Source organism: Neofelis nebulosa, chromosome 15 (genome assembly GCF_028018385.1).
Source record: "Neofelis nebulosa isolate mNeoNeb1 chromosome 15, mNeoNeb1.pri, whole genome shotgun sequence".
NCBI classification, from domain to species: Eukaryota; Metazoa; Chordata; class Mammalia; order Carnivora; family Felidae; genus Neofelis; species Neofelis nebulosa.
The window spans coordinates 70,473,256-70,492,154 of NC_080796.1; the positions used below are offsets into that span (position 1 = coordinate 70,473,256).

General features: G+C 61.1%; 1 protein-coding gene across 3 annotated transcripts; it reads left to right on the plus strand.

Moving 5' to 3' along the window:
- Positions 1–1,438: 1,438 nt before the first annotated feature.
- On the plus strand, positions 1,439–18,087 carry NECTIN4 (nectin cell adhesion molecule 4). 3 transcript variants are annotated; one of them, XM_058701483.1, is made up of 9 exons: positions 1,439–1,764; positions 10,116–10,475; positions 12,236–12,526; positions 13,469–13,589; positions 14,490–14,638; positions 14,884–15,040; positions 15,478–15,565; positions 15,952–16,026; positions 16,318–18,087. In XM_058701483.1, the coding sequence occupies exons 1-9, from the start codon at positions 1,689–1,691 to the stop codon at positions 16,540–16,542; spliced, it is 1,542 nt and encodes a 513-aa protein (XP_058557466.1). In that variant the 5' UTR covers positions 1,439–1,688; the 3' UTR covers positions 16,543–18,087. The 3 variants fall into 3 exon arrangements, with proteins under 3 accessions (XP_058557466.1, XP_058557468.1, XP_058557467.1); XM_058701484.1 differs by having other exon boundaries at positions 1,441–1,764; positions 15,478–15,553; XM_058701485.1 differs by lacking the exon at positions 15,952–16,026 and having other exon boundaries at positions 1,440–1,764; positions 15,478–15,553.
- Positions 18,088–18,899: the final 812 nt, after the last annotated feature.

The following is an 18,899-nucleotide window of genomic DNA, read 5'->3' on the forward strand; positions in this document are numbered from 1 at the left end:
CGCACAGGCTATAATAAAGGGACTAACAGAGGCTGGGGAAGGACAGAGGAAGATCCATTTTGGGTGGGAGGCGCTGAGAAAGCCCCACGGAAGACGTGACCTGTGAGGGCAGCTTTGAAAGATGAATAAGATTGTGACAGAGTTGGGGATGTGGGGTGTGGAGAGCACAGTCTAAGCAAAGTGACCCTCCCTTATTGCTCTCGAACCCTGTTTCCTGCCTCCGGCCAGACAAAAGGGTCCTGCTGCAAATTGTAACCTATATATATATATATATTTTTTTTTTTTTTCTTTCCTCACGTTTAGCTCAGTACTTTTTTTTTTTTTTTTTTTTTTTTTTTTTTTTTTTTTTTGCCCCAGTCTGACAGTGAGCTTGTGGCTCCTCGTCACTCAGTTTTCAGGGAGTTCAGAGCCTGCCCCCGTCCTCTGGCTATCCCACATTGGCCAGCAAGGTCTTGTGTCACTTGGCGGCTATATTGTGTGCATCCGGAATGGAAACCCAGGGGCTTACAGGTAGGAATAAACTTACAGGGATACAGGGGCAGAGTATTTGAAATCGAGCTTGACCTTGCAAAGTCCAGACATGTGGTCTTGTCCCATGACTGTGGGATAAGAGGGTAAAATGACCGTGGAGTGTTGGGCTGGTGCACTTTGGGGACTCCTGGCCAGGTGACGAGGAGGCCTTGAAGTGGAGAGAGGATCCAGCGAGGGAGGCCAGGAACCCGTGGGGCTCATTTCTTGGTCAGTCCATCAGCTTCTATATACGGTGGCATTGGGGACGGTGTCACTTAAGCTCCTTCTCGGGCGTCTTGGAACCAGCCCCCTGTCTGAGGATACAGGCGTCTGAGAAAACCGTGTTCCTACCTAAGCTGTGTGTCCTCCAAGGCCGTTCCCCTCCCTGGGCCTCTGTTCTCACCTAAAGCAAGAGGTATATAGGCCAGTCCCGTACTTCCCAGTTCTGGCCCTTCTCTGGTTCTCAGCTTCAAAGCCGAGCCCCTGCAGGAGACTGGGGAACTTGGCAAGGCCCCCGGGAGGCAGCGAGGCTGGCTGGGGTGTGGGATGCTTGGGCTCCTTTCCACCCACAAGGGCCTTGCCCCTGTTCCTCCTGGCCTGGTGCCTCCCTCTTTGAGCCACCCTGGGCCTTTTCCTGCCCCGCCCCCCGCACCCTGCCTCTCCCTCCCCAGCCCCTGCCACACTGCCCGGTGAAGCCTGGAGCTGACGATGGGATCCCACCCCCACCCCCCACCCCCCCCCCCCCGCCCCGCCGCCACCACCACCACCGCCGGGTCCTTCCCTCCTGCCCTCCCTCCCTGGCGCCCATTAGCTAGCCCAGGCCGTGGGGGCGGTGGCTGGTACGTCTTCGTGCCAGGCCCAACCCCCGGAGACGCACCTGTTCTGACCTGCTGAGCAGGTTCCCAGGTTTCTGCCGTCGTCGTTGGCCACGGCGTGGGAAGCAGCTCTGGGGGAGCTCGGAGCTCCCGATCACGGCTTTTCGGGGGTAGCCGGAGCTGGGCGGGTAGAGGAGGGCTGGGTCCCCAGCAGAGACCCCGGAGGGATAGGCAGGCGAGGCAGTGCCTGAGGACTCCGCAATTTCCTGCCTTCCGGGTCGCGCCCTACCCAGCTCTAGAGCCGGCTCCCAGGGAGAACTCAGGGGACCGTCAGAAACACTGGGCGGCTCTGCCTTTCCACCGATGCCCCTGTCCCTGGGAGCCAAGATGCGGGGGCCCGAGGCCTTGCTGCTGCTGCTGCTGCTGCTATCGTTTCCAGGTAGGACTTGCCCGAACCATCGGGACCCTTGCTTCCGAGCCCGAGCCAGCACAGACACGCACACGCACGCACGCACACGCACACACGGACACACGCACACCTAAACATTCTCTTCCCTTTGACTCTGGACTGAGCAACCAATCTCTCTCTCCCACCCCCACCCCCCCACCGCCGATGGCGCCCCCAGAAGGGCCAGCCTCACTCTTTCCCTTCGCGCCCTCTTCCAGCCCCAGGCCACAGCCCTGCGTCTGGGGGCCCTGCCCGCCTCTGCTACAGCCTTGCCTCAGCCCGGGGAGTGGACGTGTCGACCCAGTGCAGGTGGGGCAGGGAGGTGGCACAGGTGGGGGACCCTCTCACCCCAGGGTTTCCTGGAGGCTCCTTCGCCTGCTCCCGGGGCTCCAGAAGTGCTGACTGGAGCTGGGCTGACTCAGGGCGGAGCTGGTGTCAGCAGTCATCAGGGTACAGGAAGCCTGATGCCCAGACCGTGGCCAGGGCCCTTCTGTTCCCTTCTCCTTATGAGGTCCTACAGCACCGGCTTTGGAGCACCTGCTGGGAGACAAGGGGGGAGCTGGGGCGCCTTCCCTCGGGCCCCTCTCTTTCCCTGGAGACACTATTTAATGGGGGCGGTGATGCTTAGATGAGGGGAGGTCTAGGGTAGAGTAGCTTCTAGATAGGGTGTGGTCTCCTTTTGTTTATTCCCTGTCTCCTCATTTTCTCATCTGGATGCCTTCTGTTACTCCTGTCTAATGTGTATGTAGTAGATGTAAATTACAGGAATTGACAATCTCCAGAGTGGGGGACAGAATGCGTGTGTGTGCGTGTGTCTAAGCATGTGTAGGCACAGTGACACCACAGTGGGATTCCCTAGGCTCTTTCCAGAGTAATGAGTAACTGGGGAATCTTTGTCCTGGGAAGACAGAGCCCTGTCTGGATAGGCCCAGGAGCAAGGAAGTGTCATTGTCCAGCAGGGCCCGGCAGGGATTCCTTCTCCGTCACCAGCTGAAGCTGTCAGGAGCATGAGGCACAGATGGGGGCGGGGGGGGGGGCACTGCTCCTGTCTGATCTTATAGTGGAGGGGGGATGCAAGGGCATCGGCCAGTCTCCAGTCACAGGGTCCTGAGCTCCAACCCCTCTGCTTTCCACCCCTGCCTTAACTCCCATCTTCCAGACAACCCTCCTCACTTGCTCAGGCCCAGAGGGTGGGGTCTGGTCGCTGGGGCCAGAGGGCAGCCACTTTTCTGGGGGACCTGGCCACCCTTGAAGAGTGGAGCCACAATGTCTCAGGACATGGAAAGGGTCAGAGAGGCCGCCGCTCTAACTGCCTCATTTTACAGACAGCAAAACTGAGACAAACAGGCAAGCGACGTCTCAAGACGACTCAGTGTTAGCAGCAAGACCAGGGCGAGTGTCCCGGGTCTCCCAGCCTCCAGTCTGTTAAAGGCTAGTAGGTCTGAGTGTGCACGGGGCACAGCCAGGGGACTAAATGCTGGAGATGCGGTGGCAAACGGGACGTGGTCCTGCCTTCTTTTTCCAGGACGTGAGGCTGTTCTTTCTAAGAGAAGCCCAGGGAAGGGGAGAGGAGACCTCCTGCAGTCAGGGCATCACCCCGACCTTGCCCAATGCCCGATGGACAGGTGCCGTGGCTACGGGGGCACCCTAACTCCAGAATTATCCGGGGTAACTGGGGCCCGGTGAGCCCCCCCCCCCCCCATGGCTGCGAGGACCTGCACAGAGCTGGAGGGTGCTCTGAGGCCTGCAGCGTGGGCCCCAGGTTCCCAGCCTGACGACCACATCCACTGCCGCCCCCCTTCTGGCTCCTCTCTGTGGAAGCCCCCAGAAAGCCGGAGATCTTGCCTCCGAAAGAGCTTTGGGCTGGGAGTCCGGAGGCTTGTGTTGTGGCCCCATTTCTGGTCTCCATTTGCTAGGTGACCTTTGGCAACTAAGAACGTAGACTTCGGCAGCCCACGAGGTCGGACCCTGGGATCTCTATGGGCCTTCCAGCTCTGCAGTCCTGTGGCGGTGTGCCTGTCCAGCCGCTGACCGAAGGGGGGTGCTGGGTGCAGGAAGAGGCGGTCAGTCTGGCTGCGGTGATGGCATGGCGGGGGGGTGGGGGTGGGGGGGGGAAGGGTCCTGGCCCATCTCTCAGTGGGGACCAAGGTAGCTTTATGCCGGATGCTGCCTTCCGCCCCTGCCCTGCTGCAAATCAGTGCCCCCCCCCCCAACTCCTGGGCCATTAGAGCTCTGAGCCCCAGGGCCCTGCCCCACCCCTGACAGGGAGAGGAGCCCAGGCTTGGGAGGTGCCTGACACCACAGTTCTTTGTCTCTCCTTAATGGGATGAATTTCCGGGTAAGGTCCCCTCCCTACTCCCTCCATCTCCTGTCCTGCAGCGACTGGCTCAAATCTACAGACACCCCTCCAGTGGGATGCTAGTTTCTAGCTCTTTGTCTGGACCCGATTGTAGGGCCAGAGTGTTGGGAGGGGGGGCTGCCCTGAATTCTGTGCCCTCCAAGGATTAGGATCGGCTTTCTACCTGAGGTTAGTTTCCTAGAAAGGGAGGGACCCCCATCCCTGCTTTTCTGTTCCTGTTTACAGAGGGGGGCAGGCCCTTTCCTGCAGGACCTACCCTAACCCAGGGAAGCCAGAAAGGGAAGCTAGCTTCCCCACCCAAGGTAGCGGGGACTAGGAGAATCACAAGGGAAGCCCCGTGGCCCCAGTGACCTTGGTCCCACCCGGGTGTTTCGCGGGGGCTGGGCTCAGAGGACCCCAGCTACAGAGATGGTGGTGAGGAGTTTGTGGCACAGCGCACGGTCCCAGCTTCTGGAGCATCATCTCGGGGCCCTGGAGTCCTCCAGGCTGAGGAGGACAGCCACTGTAGGGAGCTAGGCCTCGGGAGGAGAGACTGCCTGGGCTTTCCGGCCTCCAAAGCTTACTCTAGCACTGACCAAAGGCTAGCAGAGTAGAAGGCTGGGGGTGGGGTGGGGAGCTGAGTCAGGAGGGAAGGGAGGACAGGAGCCTAGGGGCTGAATCTAAAACCGCACGCGAAGGTCAAGTTCAGAACTGGGGCCGGGCCACCAAGCCTCCTAGAGGAGGGCTGTGAAGGAGGTGGTTTGGATCGTCTCTCTCTCTCCCTGGGACGGGGAGCCTCTGGCCCCAGGAACTTTTCCCAGCGTTTTCTGGCCACCCCCTCCTCGCTTGCCTTTGTAACTGGTGTCCTGAGAGCTGGGTTGATTTGGCGTGGGGCAGAGCTGGCCCCCACTTTGGGGGGAGGTGGCTGGCAGGATTTAGGGGTGCGGGGTGGCTAAGATCTCAGGAGTTTGGGAGAAGCTGAATTCTGGGTCTCCCACCCACAGTGTGGCTGTTGTCGTGACTCAGCCGGGCTCAGACTCTGGCTCCGGGGGGTTTAGGGGACTTATCTGTGCTGGGAGCTGTGTCTGGGCCAGAGCCGGGCTGCCTCAAGGCCTGTCCTCCCCCCATTGTTCTCAGCTGCCTTTGTGATTGGTGTGGCCCCCCTCCCCAGACACTAATCTGTGGGTGGGCACTTTGCCCGGGTTGGGAAGCTGTCACTAAGCTGGGGGGCTTAGGACGATGGGGGCCAAGTGAGGGACGTGGATGAAGGCAGACGGAGAGTCTCCTGGTTTTCCAGGCTCCTTAGCACCTCCAAGGCCAAGGTTATGGGAGGAAGGGTGGAAGAAAAAAGGGCTTGCCGGGTGGTCGATGTCACCTGTCTTGAATGGGGGCTTCAGGGCTCCTCCCAGGTTCTTTCTTACCCCAAACACTCCCACCCATTCCAGCTCTGTCTGGTAGAGGCTGCCACTGTGGGGCGAGGGGAGGCAAGAGTTAACAAAGGAGCCTGAGCCCCTGGACCGCTTGGACCCCTCCCCCTAGCCCTAAGCAGGAGTCCCCCCCACCCTCCCTTCCCACCAAACCCACACCAGACAACCCTCACCCCAGGCCCGGAGCTAGAGCTGGTTTTTCTGGTGGTGGCAGCAGCAGAGGCCTGACAGAGATTCCCAGGGAGAGGCCTCCTGGGGGGCCGAGGGAGGTGGTTGGGGGGTCGGGGGAGGGGGGGGAGTCCTTCTAGCAGGAGCCTGAGGAGCCAGGGGAGGGTGAGCCTCTGTTTTGCTCTGCTGAGGAGTCCTTGACGGCAGTTTCCCATCACCTGGAGGGACAGTGACCTCATCTCTGGGTACCTCCGCCTGAGATGAATCTGCCCTCAAGTCTGGGGTGAGGTGGGGAGGGGTGCCTGGCTCCGCTTCAGACGGGCCGCAGAGGCGAAGGGGCAGAGCCAACCCACCACTGACCACGGGCAGCTAAGACAGACAGACACGTGGAAGCCAGGAGGGACCAGCATCAAAACATTTACCCTGTGTTCAGAATTCCGCGGGACGGGAGCGCGCACGCGCACACGCACACGGAACAGTGTCCGCGCACACGCTTGCACACAGACCACTCCGTGGCTCTTGTCTCTGGAGGCAGGCGAGCACAGACACCTTCCTAACGATAACACGTGAGCGCTTAGAAGTGCAAAACACCCCCAAGTTCAGTAAGGAGTCGGCCTCACTTACACCCGCCAGGCCCTCTCCCAAAGTGATCAGACATTCACACGCAAAAGACTCATGCACAGACTCGTCGCCAGGACCCCTAGATGCAGGGGATACCGAGGGAGAAAGGCCCCTCACAGAGGAAAGCCTCCTTGCCCAACGACGCTGTTATCTGCAGCTGCTAGCCTCAGTTTCCCCTCCTGAGATCAGAGGCCAGGCCCCCCACACAGAGGAAAGCTGGGACCCAGGCAGCCAACCCAGACCAGGAATGGAGGGCCTGTCTGGGAGCGGGCGGGGTACACAGAGGGCAGGGCCCCAAAGAGGCCCGTGGGGGCCTGGCCAGGGGTGGGGGAGGCCGAGGGCAGGGATCCCGTCTGGCCAGTTGGGCCTGTTCTTTCCTTGCGCAAGGTGATGGCTGGTGGCGGCTGTGGCTGGGCCTGCTGCTCTGTGGCGGCATCTGAATCACCAGGGCTCCTGACCAGCGTCCTGTGCTCCCGGGAGGAGGGGTGGGGACGGTCAGAGGGAGGAGTGCCCAGCCAGCAGAGTCCACCAGCCTCGGCGAACAGTTCGCAGCAGAAGGGTCCGTGGGCTTGGCCCGGCCTGGCAACTACATGCCCGCAGGGTGACCTCACCAGGCGGGCGGTGTGTCTCCTTCGCTCTGGTGACATCATCATGCTGACGCCAGGCGGGCACTGGGTGGGGGAGAGAGGGAGGAGGCAGCGCCGGCCTGCCCTGGCCTGGGAGTCTGGGCTTCTGGGTCCAGTTTAGTCCAGGATGGGGATTCTAGAGCCCAAGTTCTCTCCTCCTTCTGTCGCAGCCCCTGTGTGTGAGTGTGTGTGTGTGTGTGTGTGTGTGTGTATGAAGTGTGAGGGGCTGTTGCCCGAAGTTGTGATGCTCCTGGTGAATAGGGGACTTAGGACAATGGGGGGCTGTGGGAGAGGTCCTGAAGGGGCTCTCCTGTTCTATTGGGTTTTTCATCCTGCAAAGCGTGGGCTTGTTGCTCGGCGGTGGGGATCTTGGACTTATGGGGAGGGACGCAGAGGACCGTGACGCGGGCATATGGTCTGTTGTGCCCTAAGGGAGAGATATGTTGGGGAAAATGTGGGCGATGGGTTGTGGAGAGGGGCCGGATGGTTGGCAAGCATAGGGATAAGGATGGGAAATACGCCATCCGACGGTGTCCCGTAGAAGGGTCTGAGTGTCCCAGCGGAGCAGGGCTTGTGACCCCTGTGCCTGCGGAAACCAGTGCTTGAAGCAGAGGATGTGCTGGGGCTGAGCCCCCATCTCCAGCCCACCTCCAGCCCTTCCTTGGCAGCCCTGCTCCCTGCCAAGGAGGGGTGCGGGTGGTGAGCCGGACTCCCAGGCCGGGCTGGGTGGGACCCACACCAGCTTAGGCAGGTCAGGGCCCCGGTATCTGGCCCTGCAGGTCTGTCCCGTCCCGTTTGGGTCCTCCCAGCTCCCGACAGCACCCTCCCTCCCTCCGCCCCTGCTCACAGGGTCACGGGACCCCCTTCCTCTGGCCTATGCTCAGCCTCCCCGGAGCCCTCTGGTCCATCCGAGTGGACCGCTTCCTCCCTCCATAACTGCCCCATCCAGCCCCAGCCTTCTCCCTGTGAGCGGTCAGAGCTGTTCCCTCTGGCATCAAACCCAGGTAGCCAGCCCAGCCTGCCTCCACCCCGGGCTGCCATGCCAACCCCCTCCCTGTCTGCCCAGCCCAGCCCAAGGTTCATTCCTGCTCGCTCTACCTTTTCCTTCTTCTCCCTGTCTCTCTCTCTCTCTCTCATTCATTCATTCATTCATTCATTCAATAAACATTCATCGAGGTCCCCTTATGTGCCAAGAAGGCAGACCACCTGCCACTGAGCCCTAAGTCAGAAAACCGTGTTTCCCTATGTGATGTGAGACCCAGCTTCTTCTCTTGGGCAGCTCCGTCCAGCGGGAGAGGCAGACGGGAAGCGCCCAAATGCAATCCAGGGGGGATACATTACGGTGGTGAGGTCAGAGCAGGGCGCTAGGGCAGGACGGAGCGAGGGCCCCTCATTCTGCCTGAGGTGGGGGTGGGGTGGCGGAGGAAGCGTTGTCTAAGCGGAGTCTAAGGCTGAGTAGGAGTCATCCCTCCAGACACCGGGAGGAGCACCTCCCGGGAGGGGCCCGGGTGAGCCAGGCATGTGTGGCCAGAGGCAGGGGCTGCGCGCTGCGGGGAGTTGCTGGATATACATCCCAAGGCAGAGAGCTCTTGGCTTCCCAGAGAGAACCCTCCTTCTGCCCCCAGCCCTGCGTTTCACATGCCTTATTCCACGAATTTATTTATTCCTCCTGGACCATGAGTTTCCCCAAGCCCCGCCCCCCCTCTACGTCACTCATCCTGGAACCGGTAGGAATTGTCTTTGTCCGGCCTCTCTTTTCTTTCTCTCTCTCTCTGGTCAGTGATCAAATCCTGCAGAGGGTCCTCCAGGACTGTCCCCTCCTCCCTGTCCCACAGCATGAAGGGTTCCTAGAGAGTCTCGGAGCTTCAGTCTCCCTGCTTTCCAGCCAGAGGGCACACAGCCACTGGCCTCTTGCCGCAGTGATGGCTCCCCGTGAGTTCCTTCCCCTGGTGTGCAAGGCCCAAGCACGCGTACCTGTCCTGCTGGACGCACACCGCCTGCCTTAGGTGCATCCTTTCCGCCCTGCTTCCTGAGCCAGCCAGCCTCTCCACCCCTCTGGGTCCCTCACCTGGAATCCCTTTCCGGGGTCTCCCCCTCCTGGTCCTACCCAGCTCATGCACGAGGCCCTCCCGCAGGACTCGGGTCCACGGTGACTGTCCCATCCCCCAAGTGGCCTGCAACACACCCCTGAGCACTAAATCAGAGACCGTCACGCCTTTCCATACACGTCCACAAAATGTGTCTCCAGACCTCAGGTTCCATGAGGACAAGACAGGAAAGGGATCCTTCTTTGAAAACAAGGTGACCTGATAGATGCCCCTGGGTGCTGCATGCTGTCCTTGTCGATGCACAGAATGCTCGCCCTTCCCTGCTGGTCCCCGTCTCTGCCCCTCTGATTCCGGCTCGCTTGCCACCGTTCTGACCCTGTCGCTGGGTGTCTGCCCTGACCTCATCTCTCTGGGCTTCTGACCTGGGGCCTTTCTGTCTTCAGTGACTTGTCATTCCTGTCTCTGAGCCTCCGTTGCGGCCATTCCTCCCACAGAGAAGGCCTGCTCTCTGGGAATCCAGATCGGTCATCTTGAAGCCATGAAAAGAATGTTCCGAAGGGCCCTTTTCGCCCCCTACGTGCCCCATCCCAGCCTCCAGCTGCCTTCCATCCCTGCCTCCTCTCCTGGCCACACTTCCTGAAAGCGTTCACTTCCCCCCCCCCCCCGCCCCCGCCCCCTCCTTGGTGGGTTGAACCTTCTGTGAAAGTTTGCCCAGGGCTTCCCCGGTCTCTGCGCCCATCTGCGCCCAAAACCCATTTCCGTGAGAGGACTGGGAACTCCCTGAGGGCGGAGGCTGCCTCTCTCCAGCTGCAGCCTCCACACTCCTGGGCTGGGAGAGGGTGTGGCTCTCCCACCCGGCGTCCCCGTGGCCTTAGGCAAGTCACTTCCTCTCTCTGGGCCTCAGTTTCCTCATCTGTCAAATGGCGATAATAACGCCCACCTCGGGAATGCTGTGTGGATCTAATGAGGTAATGGACTGAACGCGCTTGGCAAGCAGAAAGTGCTCCAGGAGTTCCGGTGGCCTCCTCGCCCCCGGGCGTCTGCATCAGGAAGTGCTCCCCCCGGGGTTCCCGCCGCGCCCCTAATCTAGGCTCCTCCTGTCTGCCCCCTGCAGGCCGCTGCCGGGCGGGCGAGCTGGAGACCTCGGACCTGGTGACCGTGGTGCTGGGCCAGGACGCCAAGCTGCCCTGCTTCTACCGAGGGGAGCCGGGCGAGCAGGTGGGGCAGGTGGCGTGGGCTCGGGTGGACGCGGGCGAGGGCGCCCGGGAGCTCGCGCTGCTGCACTCCAAGTACGGGCTGCACGTGAGCGCGGCCTACGAGGGCCGCGTGGAGCAGCCGCCGCCTCCACGCAGCCCCCTGGACGGCGCCGTGCTCCTGCGCAACGCGGTGCAGGCCGACGAGGGCGAGTACGAGTGTCGCGTCAGCACCTTCCCCGCAGGCAGCTTCCAGACGCGGCTGCGGCTCCGCGTGCTGGGTAAGTGGGGTGCCGGGCGCACGGGGCCACCAGGCCCTCGCCCGCGGCTTCGCAGGCGAGAGCAGGGGTGGGGGGCGCCGAGAGGCGTGGGGCAGCGGGCGAGCGGGAGTAAGAGGTGGCGTCCCGTAGGGGTGAGGGAGCCCGGCGCAGTCCATCCTCCCACCCAATCCAGAAATTCCCTCCGAGTGACCTCAGCAGCTTGCCACGCACACAGCGGTCAGCCTGGGGGAAGAGTCCACGTAATAGACCATTCTTCTGTTGACTTGCACCACCCTCCCTGGTCGCTGTCGCCCTCCGAAGCAAGGTGGCACAGGCTCATTCTCTCCTCTGCCCGCGAGCCTTTCAAAGAGCTGAGGACCTTTGCCATTCCCCACGCCCACCCCAGCCCCCAGTCTCCTCTTCTGGAAGTTACACTTACTAGTTCCCGCAGTGGTTCTACCAAAGGCACTCCTTCGCAGCCTCCCTGGCCATCCGCGGTTTTAAAATGTGGGGCTGAGATATGGACCACGGGGACCCAGCCCCCAACGGGCGTGGCTGTGCCTGACCAGTGGGGCTCATACTTTTCCTGGTCTGGACCTTCAGTGAATGTGGCTGGAGATCACAATCACCTTCTATTTTACCTTATTTTATTTTTAAGTTTATTTGTTTATTTTGAGAGAGAGAGAGAGAGAGCGAGCGCCTGCACCAGCCTGGGAGGGGCAGAGAGAGGAGACAAGAGAGTCCCAAGCAAGCAGGCTCTGCACCGTCAGGGTAGAGCCTGATGCGGGGCTCGATCTCAGACCGTGAGATCATGACCTGAGCCAAAGTCAAGAGGCAGACGCTCAACCAACTCAGACACCCAGGCGCCCCTCACCATCACCTTTCCTTTTTTTTTTTTAATTTTTTTTTTTAACGTTTTATTTGTTTTTGAGACAGGGAGAGACAGAGCATGAACGGGGGAGGGTCAGAGAGAGAGGGAGACACAGAATCGGAAACAGGCTCCAGGCTCCGAGCCATCAGCAGAGAGCCCGACGCAGGGCTCAAACTCACGGACAGTGAGATCGTGACCCGAGCCCAAGTCAGACGCTTAACCGACTGAGCCACCCAGGCGCCCCCACCTTTCTTTTAAACCACCATTTTGCGCTGTGGGCTCTTGTGGTCGATGGATGCCCTAGACCTATGGTCTACTTAAGGCTTTTGCATTTTGTGCTTGAGCTGTTCATGTCAAGAAGATAGAAATAAAGAACCTTCTTCAGTTTCCCTTGATCTGGAACTTAGTAACACTAGCCTTGGGGGTGAAAATCCTGAGTGTGAATCTGGGCCCCATCCTCCAACAGCTGACCATCTGGGACAAATCCTCTCACCTCCCCAACGCGCCGGTGTCCTGACTTGTAGAACAGGGGTAGGGATGCCCACCTCGCTGGCCCGCCGGCAGGATTAATGAGACAACATCGATCGAGTGTTTAGCACGATACCCGGCACATAATAAGTGCTCACTAAGTGCTGGCTATTATTATTAGCACAGAGATGTTATCTGGTCAGCTTTTTATTTACTTCATCATTTTTTATTAAAAAATGATCCCTGCTCATTGTAAAAAAAATTTTAAAAATCAAAACAATGGAGAAAGCTGAAAGCCTACCACTCATCTGGTGGTGTCCACGTTGGTGAGGTAAGACAACGAACAGGGCCTGGAAATGTTTCCCTGCAAGACCGAGCTGGGACGGGCCAGGGCCTCCGGACGGGTGTGCAGACCGTGACCCCTGCCTCCTCCCCCCTGCAGTGCCTCCCCTGCCCTCACTGAACCCTGGTCCGGCGCTAGAAGAAGGCCAGGGCCTGACGCTGGCAGCCTCCTGCACGGCAGAGGGCAGCCCAGCCCCCAGCGTGACCTGGGACACAGAGGTCAAGGGCACCGCGACCAGCCGCTCCTTCAAGCACTCCCGCTCAGCTGCTGTCACTTCGGAGTTCCACCTGGTGCCCAGCCGCAGCATGAATGGGCAGCCACTCACCTGCGTGGTGTCCCATCCTGGCCTGCTGCAGGACCAAAGGATCACCCACATCCTCCAAGTGGCCTGTGAGTACTTGGACCTTGGGTAGAGACTCACCAGTCTGGCCAGGCTGGATCGTGAAAGGCGGCCTCGTGTGGCCGGGAGACCCCTAGTGCAAAGGTCGAAGACCGGGAGGCCGTCCCGGATGACCTTGACAGATCACTCAGACCTCTCTGGCCTTTGGTGTCCTGTTTACAAAGGGGGTTGTCCTACGCCACAGGGTTGTTGGGAGAATCCGGTATAAACACAGACTTGAAAGCACTGTGTGACGCACACGAAGAGAGACAGCTTTGGGCCCCACAGCTTGACCCTGGTTCTGGTCGGACAGGCCCTCTTTCTGCCGTGCACCGGCTGTTAGTCAATCTTGTCCGTCTTCATTTTCCTCCGCAGCAGGAGTATAATTATACGAACTTTACAGGGTTCCGATGGGAATTAGAAACCACGAACGCAAAGCATCTCACACGACGCTGAGTGCTTGAATGGTCCTCAGTCCGCAGCAGATACCGTTTTCCCAGCACTAAGCTCAGAGCCTCTCCGGGCACAGGGCTGTTTTCTATTCATACGAACCCAGCATTTGGCACAAAGCAGGCCCTCGACAAATGTTTGTCAAGGAAATGTAAAGACAAGTAGGATGCTTACGTCTTTGGAGAATCAGGGAGCATTGACGGAACACCTGTTCCGCGACCAGCACTGTGCCGGGGGGACCACAGGGGATTCCGAAAAAGCGTGACTCTTTGCTGAGGGACTTCTAGGCTCGTTGCCCGGACAAACCACAGTGGGCTCTGAGCTCAGAGCTCCACACGGGAGCCGGGGGGCCAGGACCCGGCGGCCAGGCTGGGCTGGGCCGGGTTTGGAAGCAGATGAGAAGGACAGAGAAGGGCAGGGTGGGGCCCGAGCAGGGGGCCCCTGGAGGAGCAGATGATGGAAAGCCTCATTCCCCTTCTTCCTCCTCCCTCCTCCCACTCCAGTCCTCACCGAGGCCTCTGTGAGGGGCCTCGAAGACCAAAAGCTGTGGCAGGTGGGCAGAGAAGGGGCTACCCTCAAGTGCCTGAGCGAGGGATACCCTTCTCCCTCGTACAACTGGACACGGTAAGGGCCTGGCCCCGGGGGGAGGGCCTCGCTTGCGGCCAGGGTCCTTCCCTCGCAGGGCTGCCGTGTCCTCATTAGGGGCTGGGACGGTATATTCCGGACCCCGGATAAAGTGGGGCACGTGTTCAGGCCCACTCAAGAATACGCGTGGTCACCAAATATCACGATGGGCTTGCAGCCGGGGGCCCACGATGCACGCGGTCGTTGGGAGGGAACAAGCTAGTAAGTCCTTGGCTTTTCCCCCTAACTCTTCAATCGCGAGACATAGCGCAAGATTTAAATATTAATGTTTTATATGTGTACGTGAGTACCTGAGGCGGAGAGGACAAAAAGGCACTGCTGTGATCTTGTAAGACCCTTGGAAGCACCTTAGAAGTGCCAGCCGCCCGCCTCTGCCGGTTCCTTGGCTTTTTCCCGGGTCTCAGGTGTCCAGGGGGTTGGGGAGGGGTCAGGTGCACACGTGTGTGAGCCCCCGACAGGCACATTCTCACACGTGAGCGGATGAACCGTGCGTGTGGCCTCGTGCGTGCCCCGGGCTCCGTTCAGGTCCCCTGCCACGCAATGTCGTGGGTGTTGGGGCGTGCGGTCACACTCTCCCCGTCCGTCTGAGCCCAGAGAGGGACGGGGTGTCCTGCGGTGTGGACCTCATACCGTGTCTCCCTGGTACCCAGTGCCGGGTGACGTGTGTGTGTGTGTGGGGGGGGGGGGGGGAGGGGGGGGTGCCCGGGTCAGCCTGGGCGGCAGGGAGCAGGGGCCTCTGCCCAGACCTGCCCGGGGGAGGGAGGGGCACCGTGGGAACAGCCAGCGGCTCGGGTGACGTCACGGGGGCGGGAGGGGAGAGCTGCCCGGGCACGTTGGGTGGGGGCAGCCTCGGGCCGCCGCAGCCTCCCTGTCGTCCAGGTTGGACGGGCCTCTGCCCAGCGGGGTGCGAGCGGAAGGGGACACTCTGGGCTTTCCTCCGCTGACCCCCGAGCACAGCGGCATCTACGTGTGCCACGTCAGCAACGAGCTCTCTTCGAGGGATTCCCGGGTCACTGTGGACATCCTTGGTGAGCACCGGGGCAGACACGGTGGGGGGGGGGGGGCCCGGCCGAGAGCCCGGAGGGGCAACGGTGACAGACAGAGAGGGTGAGCTGGGGGCGGGGGCGGTGGGGGGGGGGGCTGGACCGCGTGTATTTTGCAGAGGGTCAGGCTGAGGGGGTGGTTTGGGGGGTGTGTTGGGAGGACACGGGGGCAGGGTTGGGGAGGGCGGGGGTGTGGGCAGCCCCCCCAGACCGAGGCCTGTCTCCCGCAGACCCGCAGGAGGCCCCCGGGAAGCAGGTGAACCTGGTGTCGGCCTCAGTGGTGGTGGTGGGCGTGATCGCCGCGCTCTTGTTCCTCCTGCTGGTGGTGGTGGTCGTGCTCATGTCCCGGTACCATCGGCGCAAGGCTCAGCAGATGACCCAGAAATAGTGAGTCGTGGCCGCTGGGGGGGGCGGAGCTAAGCTGGGGGCAAAGCCGGGCCGGGTGGAGCGGGAGGTGGGGGCCAGCACCCAGGAGAGAGGGGAGAGAGGGGAGGCAGGCGGGGGGGGGGGGGGGGGGAGGGTGCTGACGGCTGGGGAGCTCATGGACCGGAGCTGGGCAGGGTCCTTCGGGGAGCCAGGGGGGCTGGGGCCACAGCTGAGTCAGGGGGGGGGGGGGGAGGCCCAGATCCACGTGCCCGGGTATCCCCAAGCACACACACCCTAGCGGGGCTCACGCTCGCTCTGCAGCCACTCACTCACACTGGGGGGGGGGGAGGACAGCACAGCCCCCACACCCTCCAGCCCCGGCTCACATAGGCTCTTGGCCTGCCCACCTTGGGAGCCACCAGTACCCTCAGCTCCTAACAAGGGCGTGTCTTTCCCAGTGAGGAGGAGCTGACCCTGACCCGGGAGAACTCCATCCGGAGGCTGCACTCCCATCACTCGGACCCCAGGAGCCAGGTGTGTGCCAAGGTCGGGTGCATCTGGGAGCGGGATGGGGGAGGGGAAGGGCTGGGGAAGAGAGGTGGGGGGAAGGGGGGCTCGGGGGGCCCTTCTGCAGACCAGGAGGACAGACAGCCCTCGGCCAGGTCTGGCCACTGACTCGTGGCCTGGGCTGGGGGTAGGGCTGTTTTGGGGTCCACTCTGGGTCCACCTGGCCCCCCTTTAGCACTGGCCCCCGGGCTGCTCGGGGAAGCCGCCGTCAGCCCTGGCTCCAGGGTGGGGTCGGGTGGGGGGGCAAGGACGGGCGTCAGGGAGAGCAGACAGGCAGACAGGTGGACAGGTCGGGTGGGGGGAGAGGTGATGACGGAGGAGGCTGAGCCCTGTTCTGACTCCTCCCCCATGTCCGGGCCCCACAGCCGGAGGAGAGTGTAGGGCTGAGAGCCGAGGGCCACCCCGATAGTCTCAAGGACAACAGTAGCTGCTCTGTGATGGTGAGGCCCCCCGGCCCCACCGGCGTCCCCACCACTGTCCTCAGGCCCCTCTCCTGCTCGGGGATGTGGCGCGCCAGCCGCCCCTCACCAGACCCTCTGTCTCGGGCCCGGCACCTCGGCTGTGCCTTTGTTCACCTGTGGCTCTCCTTCCCCCGCCTCCGCGCCTGACGCTCATTCCTGGCCCCTGTGTCTGAGCCCCTGACCTCTGACCCTACGGCTCCCCACCCGGCCCCCCTCCCGTCTGGCTCCCCTGCCTCGGTTCCTGACTTGCCCTCTGCCCTTGGCGTCCAGAGCGAAGAGCCGGAGGGCCGTAGTTACTCGACGCTGACCACGGTGAGGGAGATTGAAACCCAGACTGAACTGCTGTCTCCAGGCTCCGGGCGGGCAGAGGAGGAGGAAGATCGGGACGAAGGCATCAAACAGGCCATGAACCATTTCGTCCAAGAGAACGGGACCCTGCGGGCCAAACCCACAGGCAATGGCATCTACATCAATGGGCGGGGGCATCTGGTCTGACCCAGGCCTGCCTCCGTCCCCTAAGCCTGGCTCCTTCTGCTGACCTGGGGATTTCTGTTCGGGGAGAGGGGGCTCTCTAAACACCCTATTTCTTCAGGAAGATGCTCCCCATCCCGACTGCTCGACCTTTTCCTCCAGCCCCTCTGTTCGACAAAGGGGGGGCTCTGCTGGTTGAGTCCTTCCCTGTGTGTGTGTGTGTGTGTGTGTGTGCGCGCGCGCGCACAGATCACCGTGTGCATGTGTGAGCGTTCGCTGACCTTGTGCCTGTGCGGGGGTGATGTGCCCGTGCTTCATGTCAGCGTCCAAGTGAACTGTGGTGGGTTTGCTGGCGTGTCGTGTGGCTGCGTGACCTCTATCTGTAAGCACAGGTTATCTCCTCGGACCCCAGAGCAGTATTAATGACGCAGAGGTTGGAGGCGAGAGGTGGAGACGGTGGGCCAGACGCAGGTGCACAGGTCGGAGCTGGATTCTGGCCTCCTCTGAGTTGGGGAGCTGGGCTCCCTCCACTTGAAAGCCAGCGGGGGCAAGTGTGAAGCGGCCAGCTCAGGGGCCTGCCAGGCTAACCCTGTTCGGGAAGAAGCCCCTGGCCCTCTGGTGGCCTCTGGTGGCCTCTGGGCCCTGCTGCACCTGCCTATTTTCTATAAATAGACCTGCTGGGGGAGTTTCTGTAGGGAATACTGCTCCGAATACTTTAATAAGAGACACAAAAATTTGAATTTCTTTCAAATTGTCTTTGAAAGAAAATCTGCGCTGCCTCTGGATGTTTGTTATTGCTTGGACTGCTTGGAGTATGACTAGCCGACAACCCTGGGAGTCAGCCACTGGGCAGCCACCCCCCTCCCGAGAGACCAAGAGACTGTGCTCAGACCCCAGCAGGGGGCCAACGCCCATGGTTCTGAAAGGTGTTCCTGCTAAGACACTTTAATTTAGGCAGCCTCTTGGGAGGGAGCCTGGAGTTGTGGAGTCTGAGTCAACGGTGTGAGCCCCTGGGTCAGGGGCTGCAGGAGGACAGGGTGGGGTCCCTGGCCCTAGAGGCTCCCCGGTCCCTTCCCTACCACGTCTTTTTTCTTAGTTGTGTCCCCAGTTGTTTGTGGTCCCTTGGGGGGGAGGTGCGGGGACTGGGTGACAAGGGCTCCTGGTTCAGAGTTGGTGTAAGGGAGAAAGGGTCGTGATTACAGACCAGGGGAGAGGGGGGTCAGGTGGGGCAAAGCTGCCCCTGGGGGCAAGAATGTCTCCTTTCCCCCAGGGAACTCTGGGTCACTAGCTTGGGGCTCTTTTGGCAGTTTTGGGGGGGGGGTGCTGGGGTTAGATACGGTCCACCGTTGCCTTGCCCACCCGAAACACACTCAGCCAGAATGCCTAGATTTTGTACCCAAACCCCACTTGGCCCGAAAACAGCTGGATTTCACCCCCTGCTCCCTGGCCACCTCAGGACTTTGGATGTGGAGCCCAAAGATCTGGGGTCCTAGTGTGTACATTTTGTGTAAATATGTGCATATTTGTATATAAAATGATATTCTGTTTTTAAATAAACAGATAAAAGCTGTTCTGCCTGGTTCCTGTCTTGCCCCTGAGCTGTGTAAGTCTTGAACACCTCGATTTTCCCTCTGCATCGTCCTCCCTGCGGCCCCGAGTAGGGCAGGAGGAGAGAGCATGTCTGTGGCTGGGAGGTAAAGGGGAAAGACGTGTCCCCGCCAGACCCTCTGCCGTCTCCGAGTCCCCGGGTCCTTCTGGGACAGCCGGCGCCCTTGTGCGCCCTGTTGTCAATCCTGTGTCGTGCCCCAGCGTCACCAAAATGGGCCTGGGAGGCAGAATGCTGTGCACGCTCTTTCCAGACAAAGAAGCTGGCCCTCCAATGAGTTCCGTGGAAAGAGCTGGAAGGATTAGAGATCACCTAGTTCACCCCCTTCCTTGTCACATGTGTGGAAACAGGCTCAGCGAGGTAATGTGACTCGTCACAGGCCCGCCAGGGGCCCAGCCTGGCATCCACCTGGGGGCTCCGCACGGCCCTGTGCCACCTCGCTCTCAGGCCGGCCCCCTGTCTCCGCCTCGGGACCCCAAATTCTGATCTCCGAGGGTGTCAGCCACCTGCTCACGCCCCAGGCGCCGCCACCCCACCCTGGGGCTCTGACATCACCTCCCCTTGACCAATGAGCGAAGTCCCAGCGCTGGGTTGAGGATGTGAATGTCGGCTGCCTCCCCCACCCCAGGCCCTGTGGTTGCAAAGATGCTCTAACAGGAAGCGGGTTTGAGGAGCCACACGGCTTCCTGCTCCCCCAGGGCTGAGCAGGGCCGGAGGGGCGAGTGCCAGCCTGGGCCACGAGACACAGCTTCTTGCCAGGGTCCTGGTGGCTTCC

Coding starts and splice junctions, on each gene's coding strand:
- NECTIN4 (XM_058701483.1), top strand. CDS start 1,689: ATGCCCCTGTCCCTGGGAGCCAAGATGCGGGGGCCCGAGGCCTTGCTG. Junction 10,476..12,235: donor GCTGCGGCTCCGCGTGCTGG/GTAAGTGGGGTG, acceptor TCCCCCCTGCAG/TGCCTCCCCTGCCCTCACTG. Junction 15,566..15,951: donor GGAGCCAGGTGTGTGCCAAG/GTCGGGTGCATC, acceptor CGGGCCCCACAG/CCGGAGGAGAGTGTAGGGCT.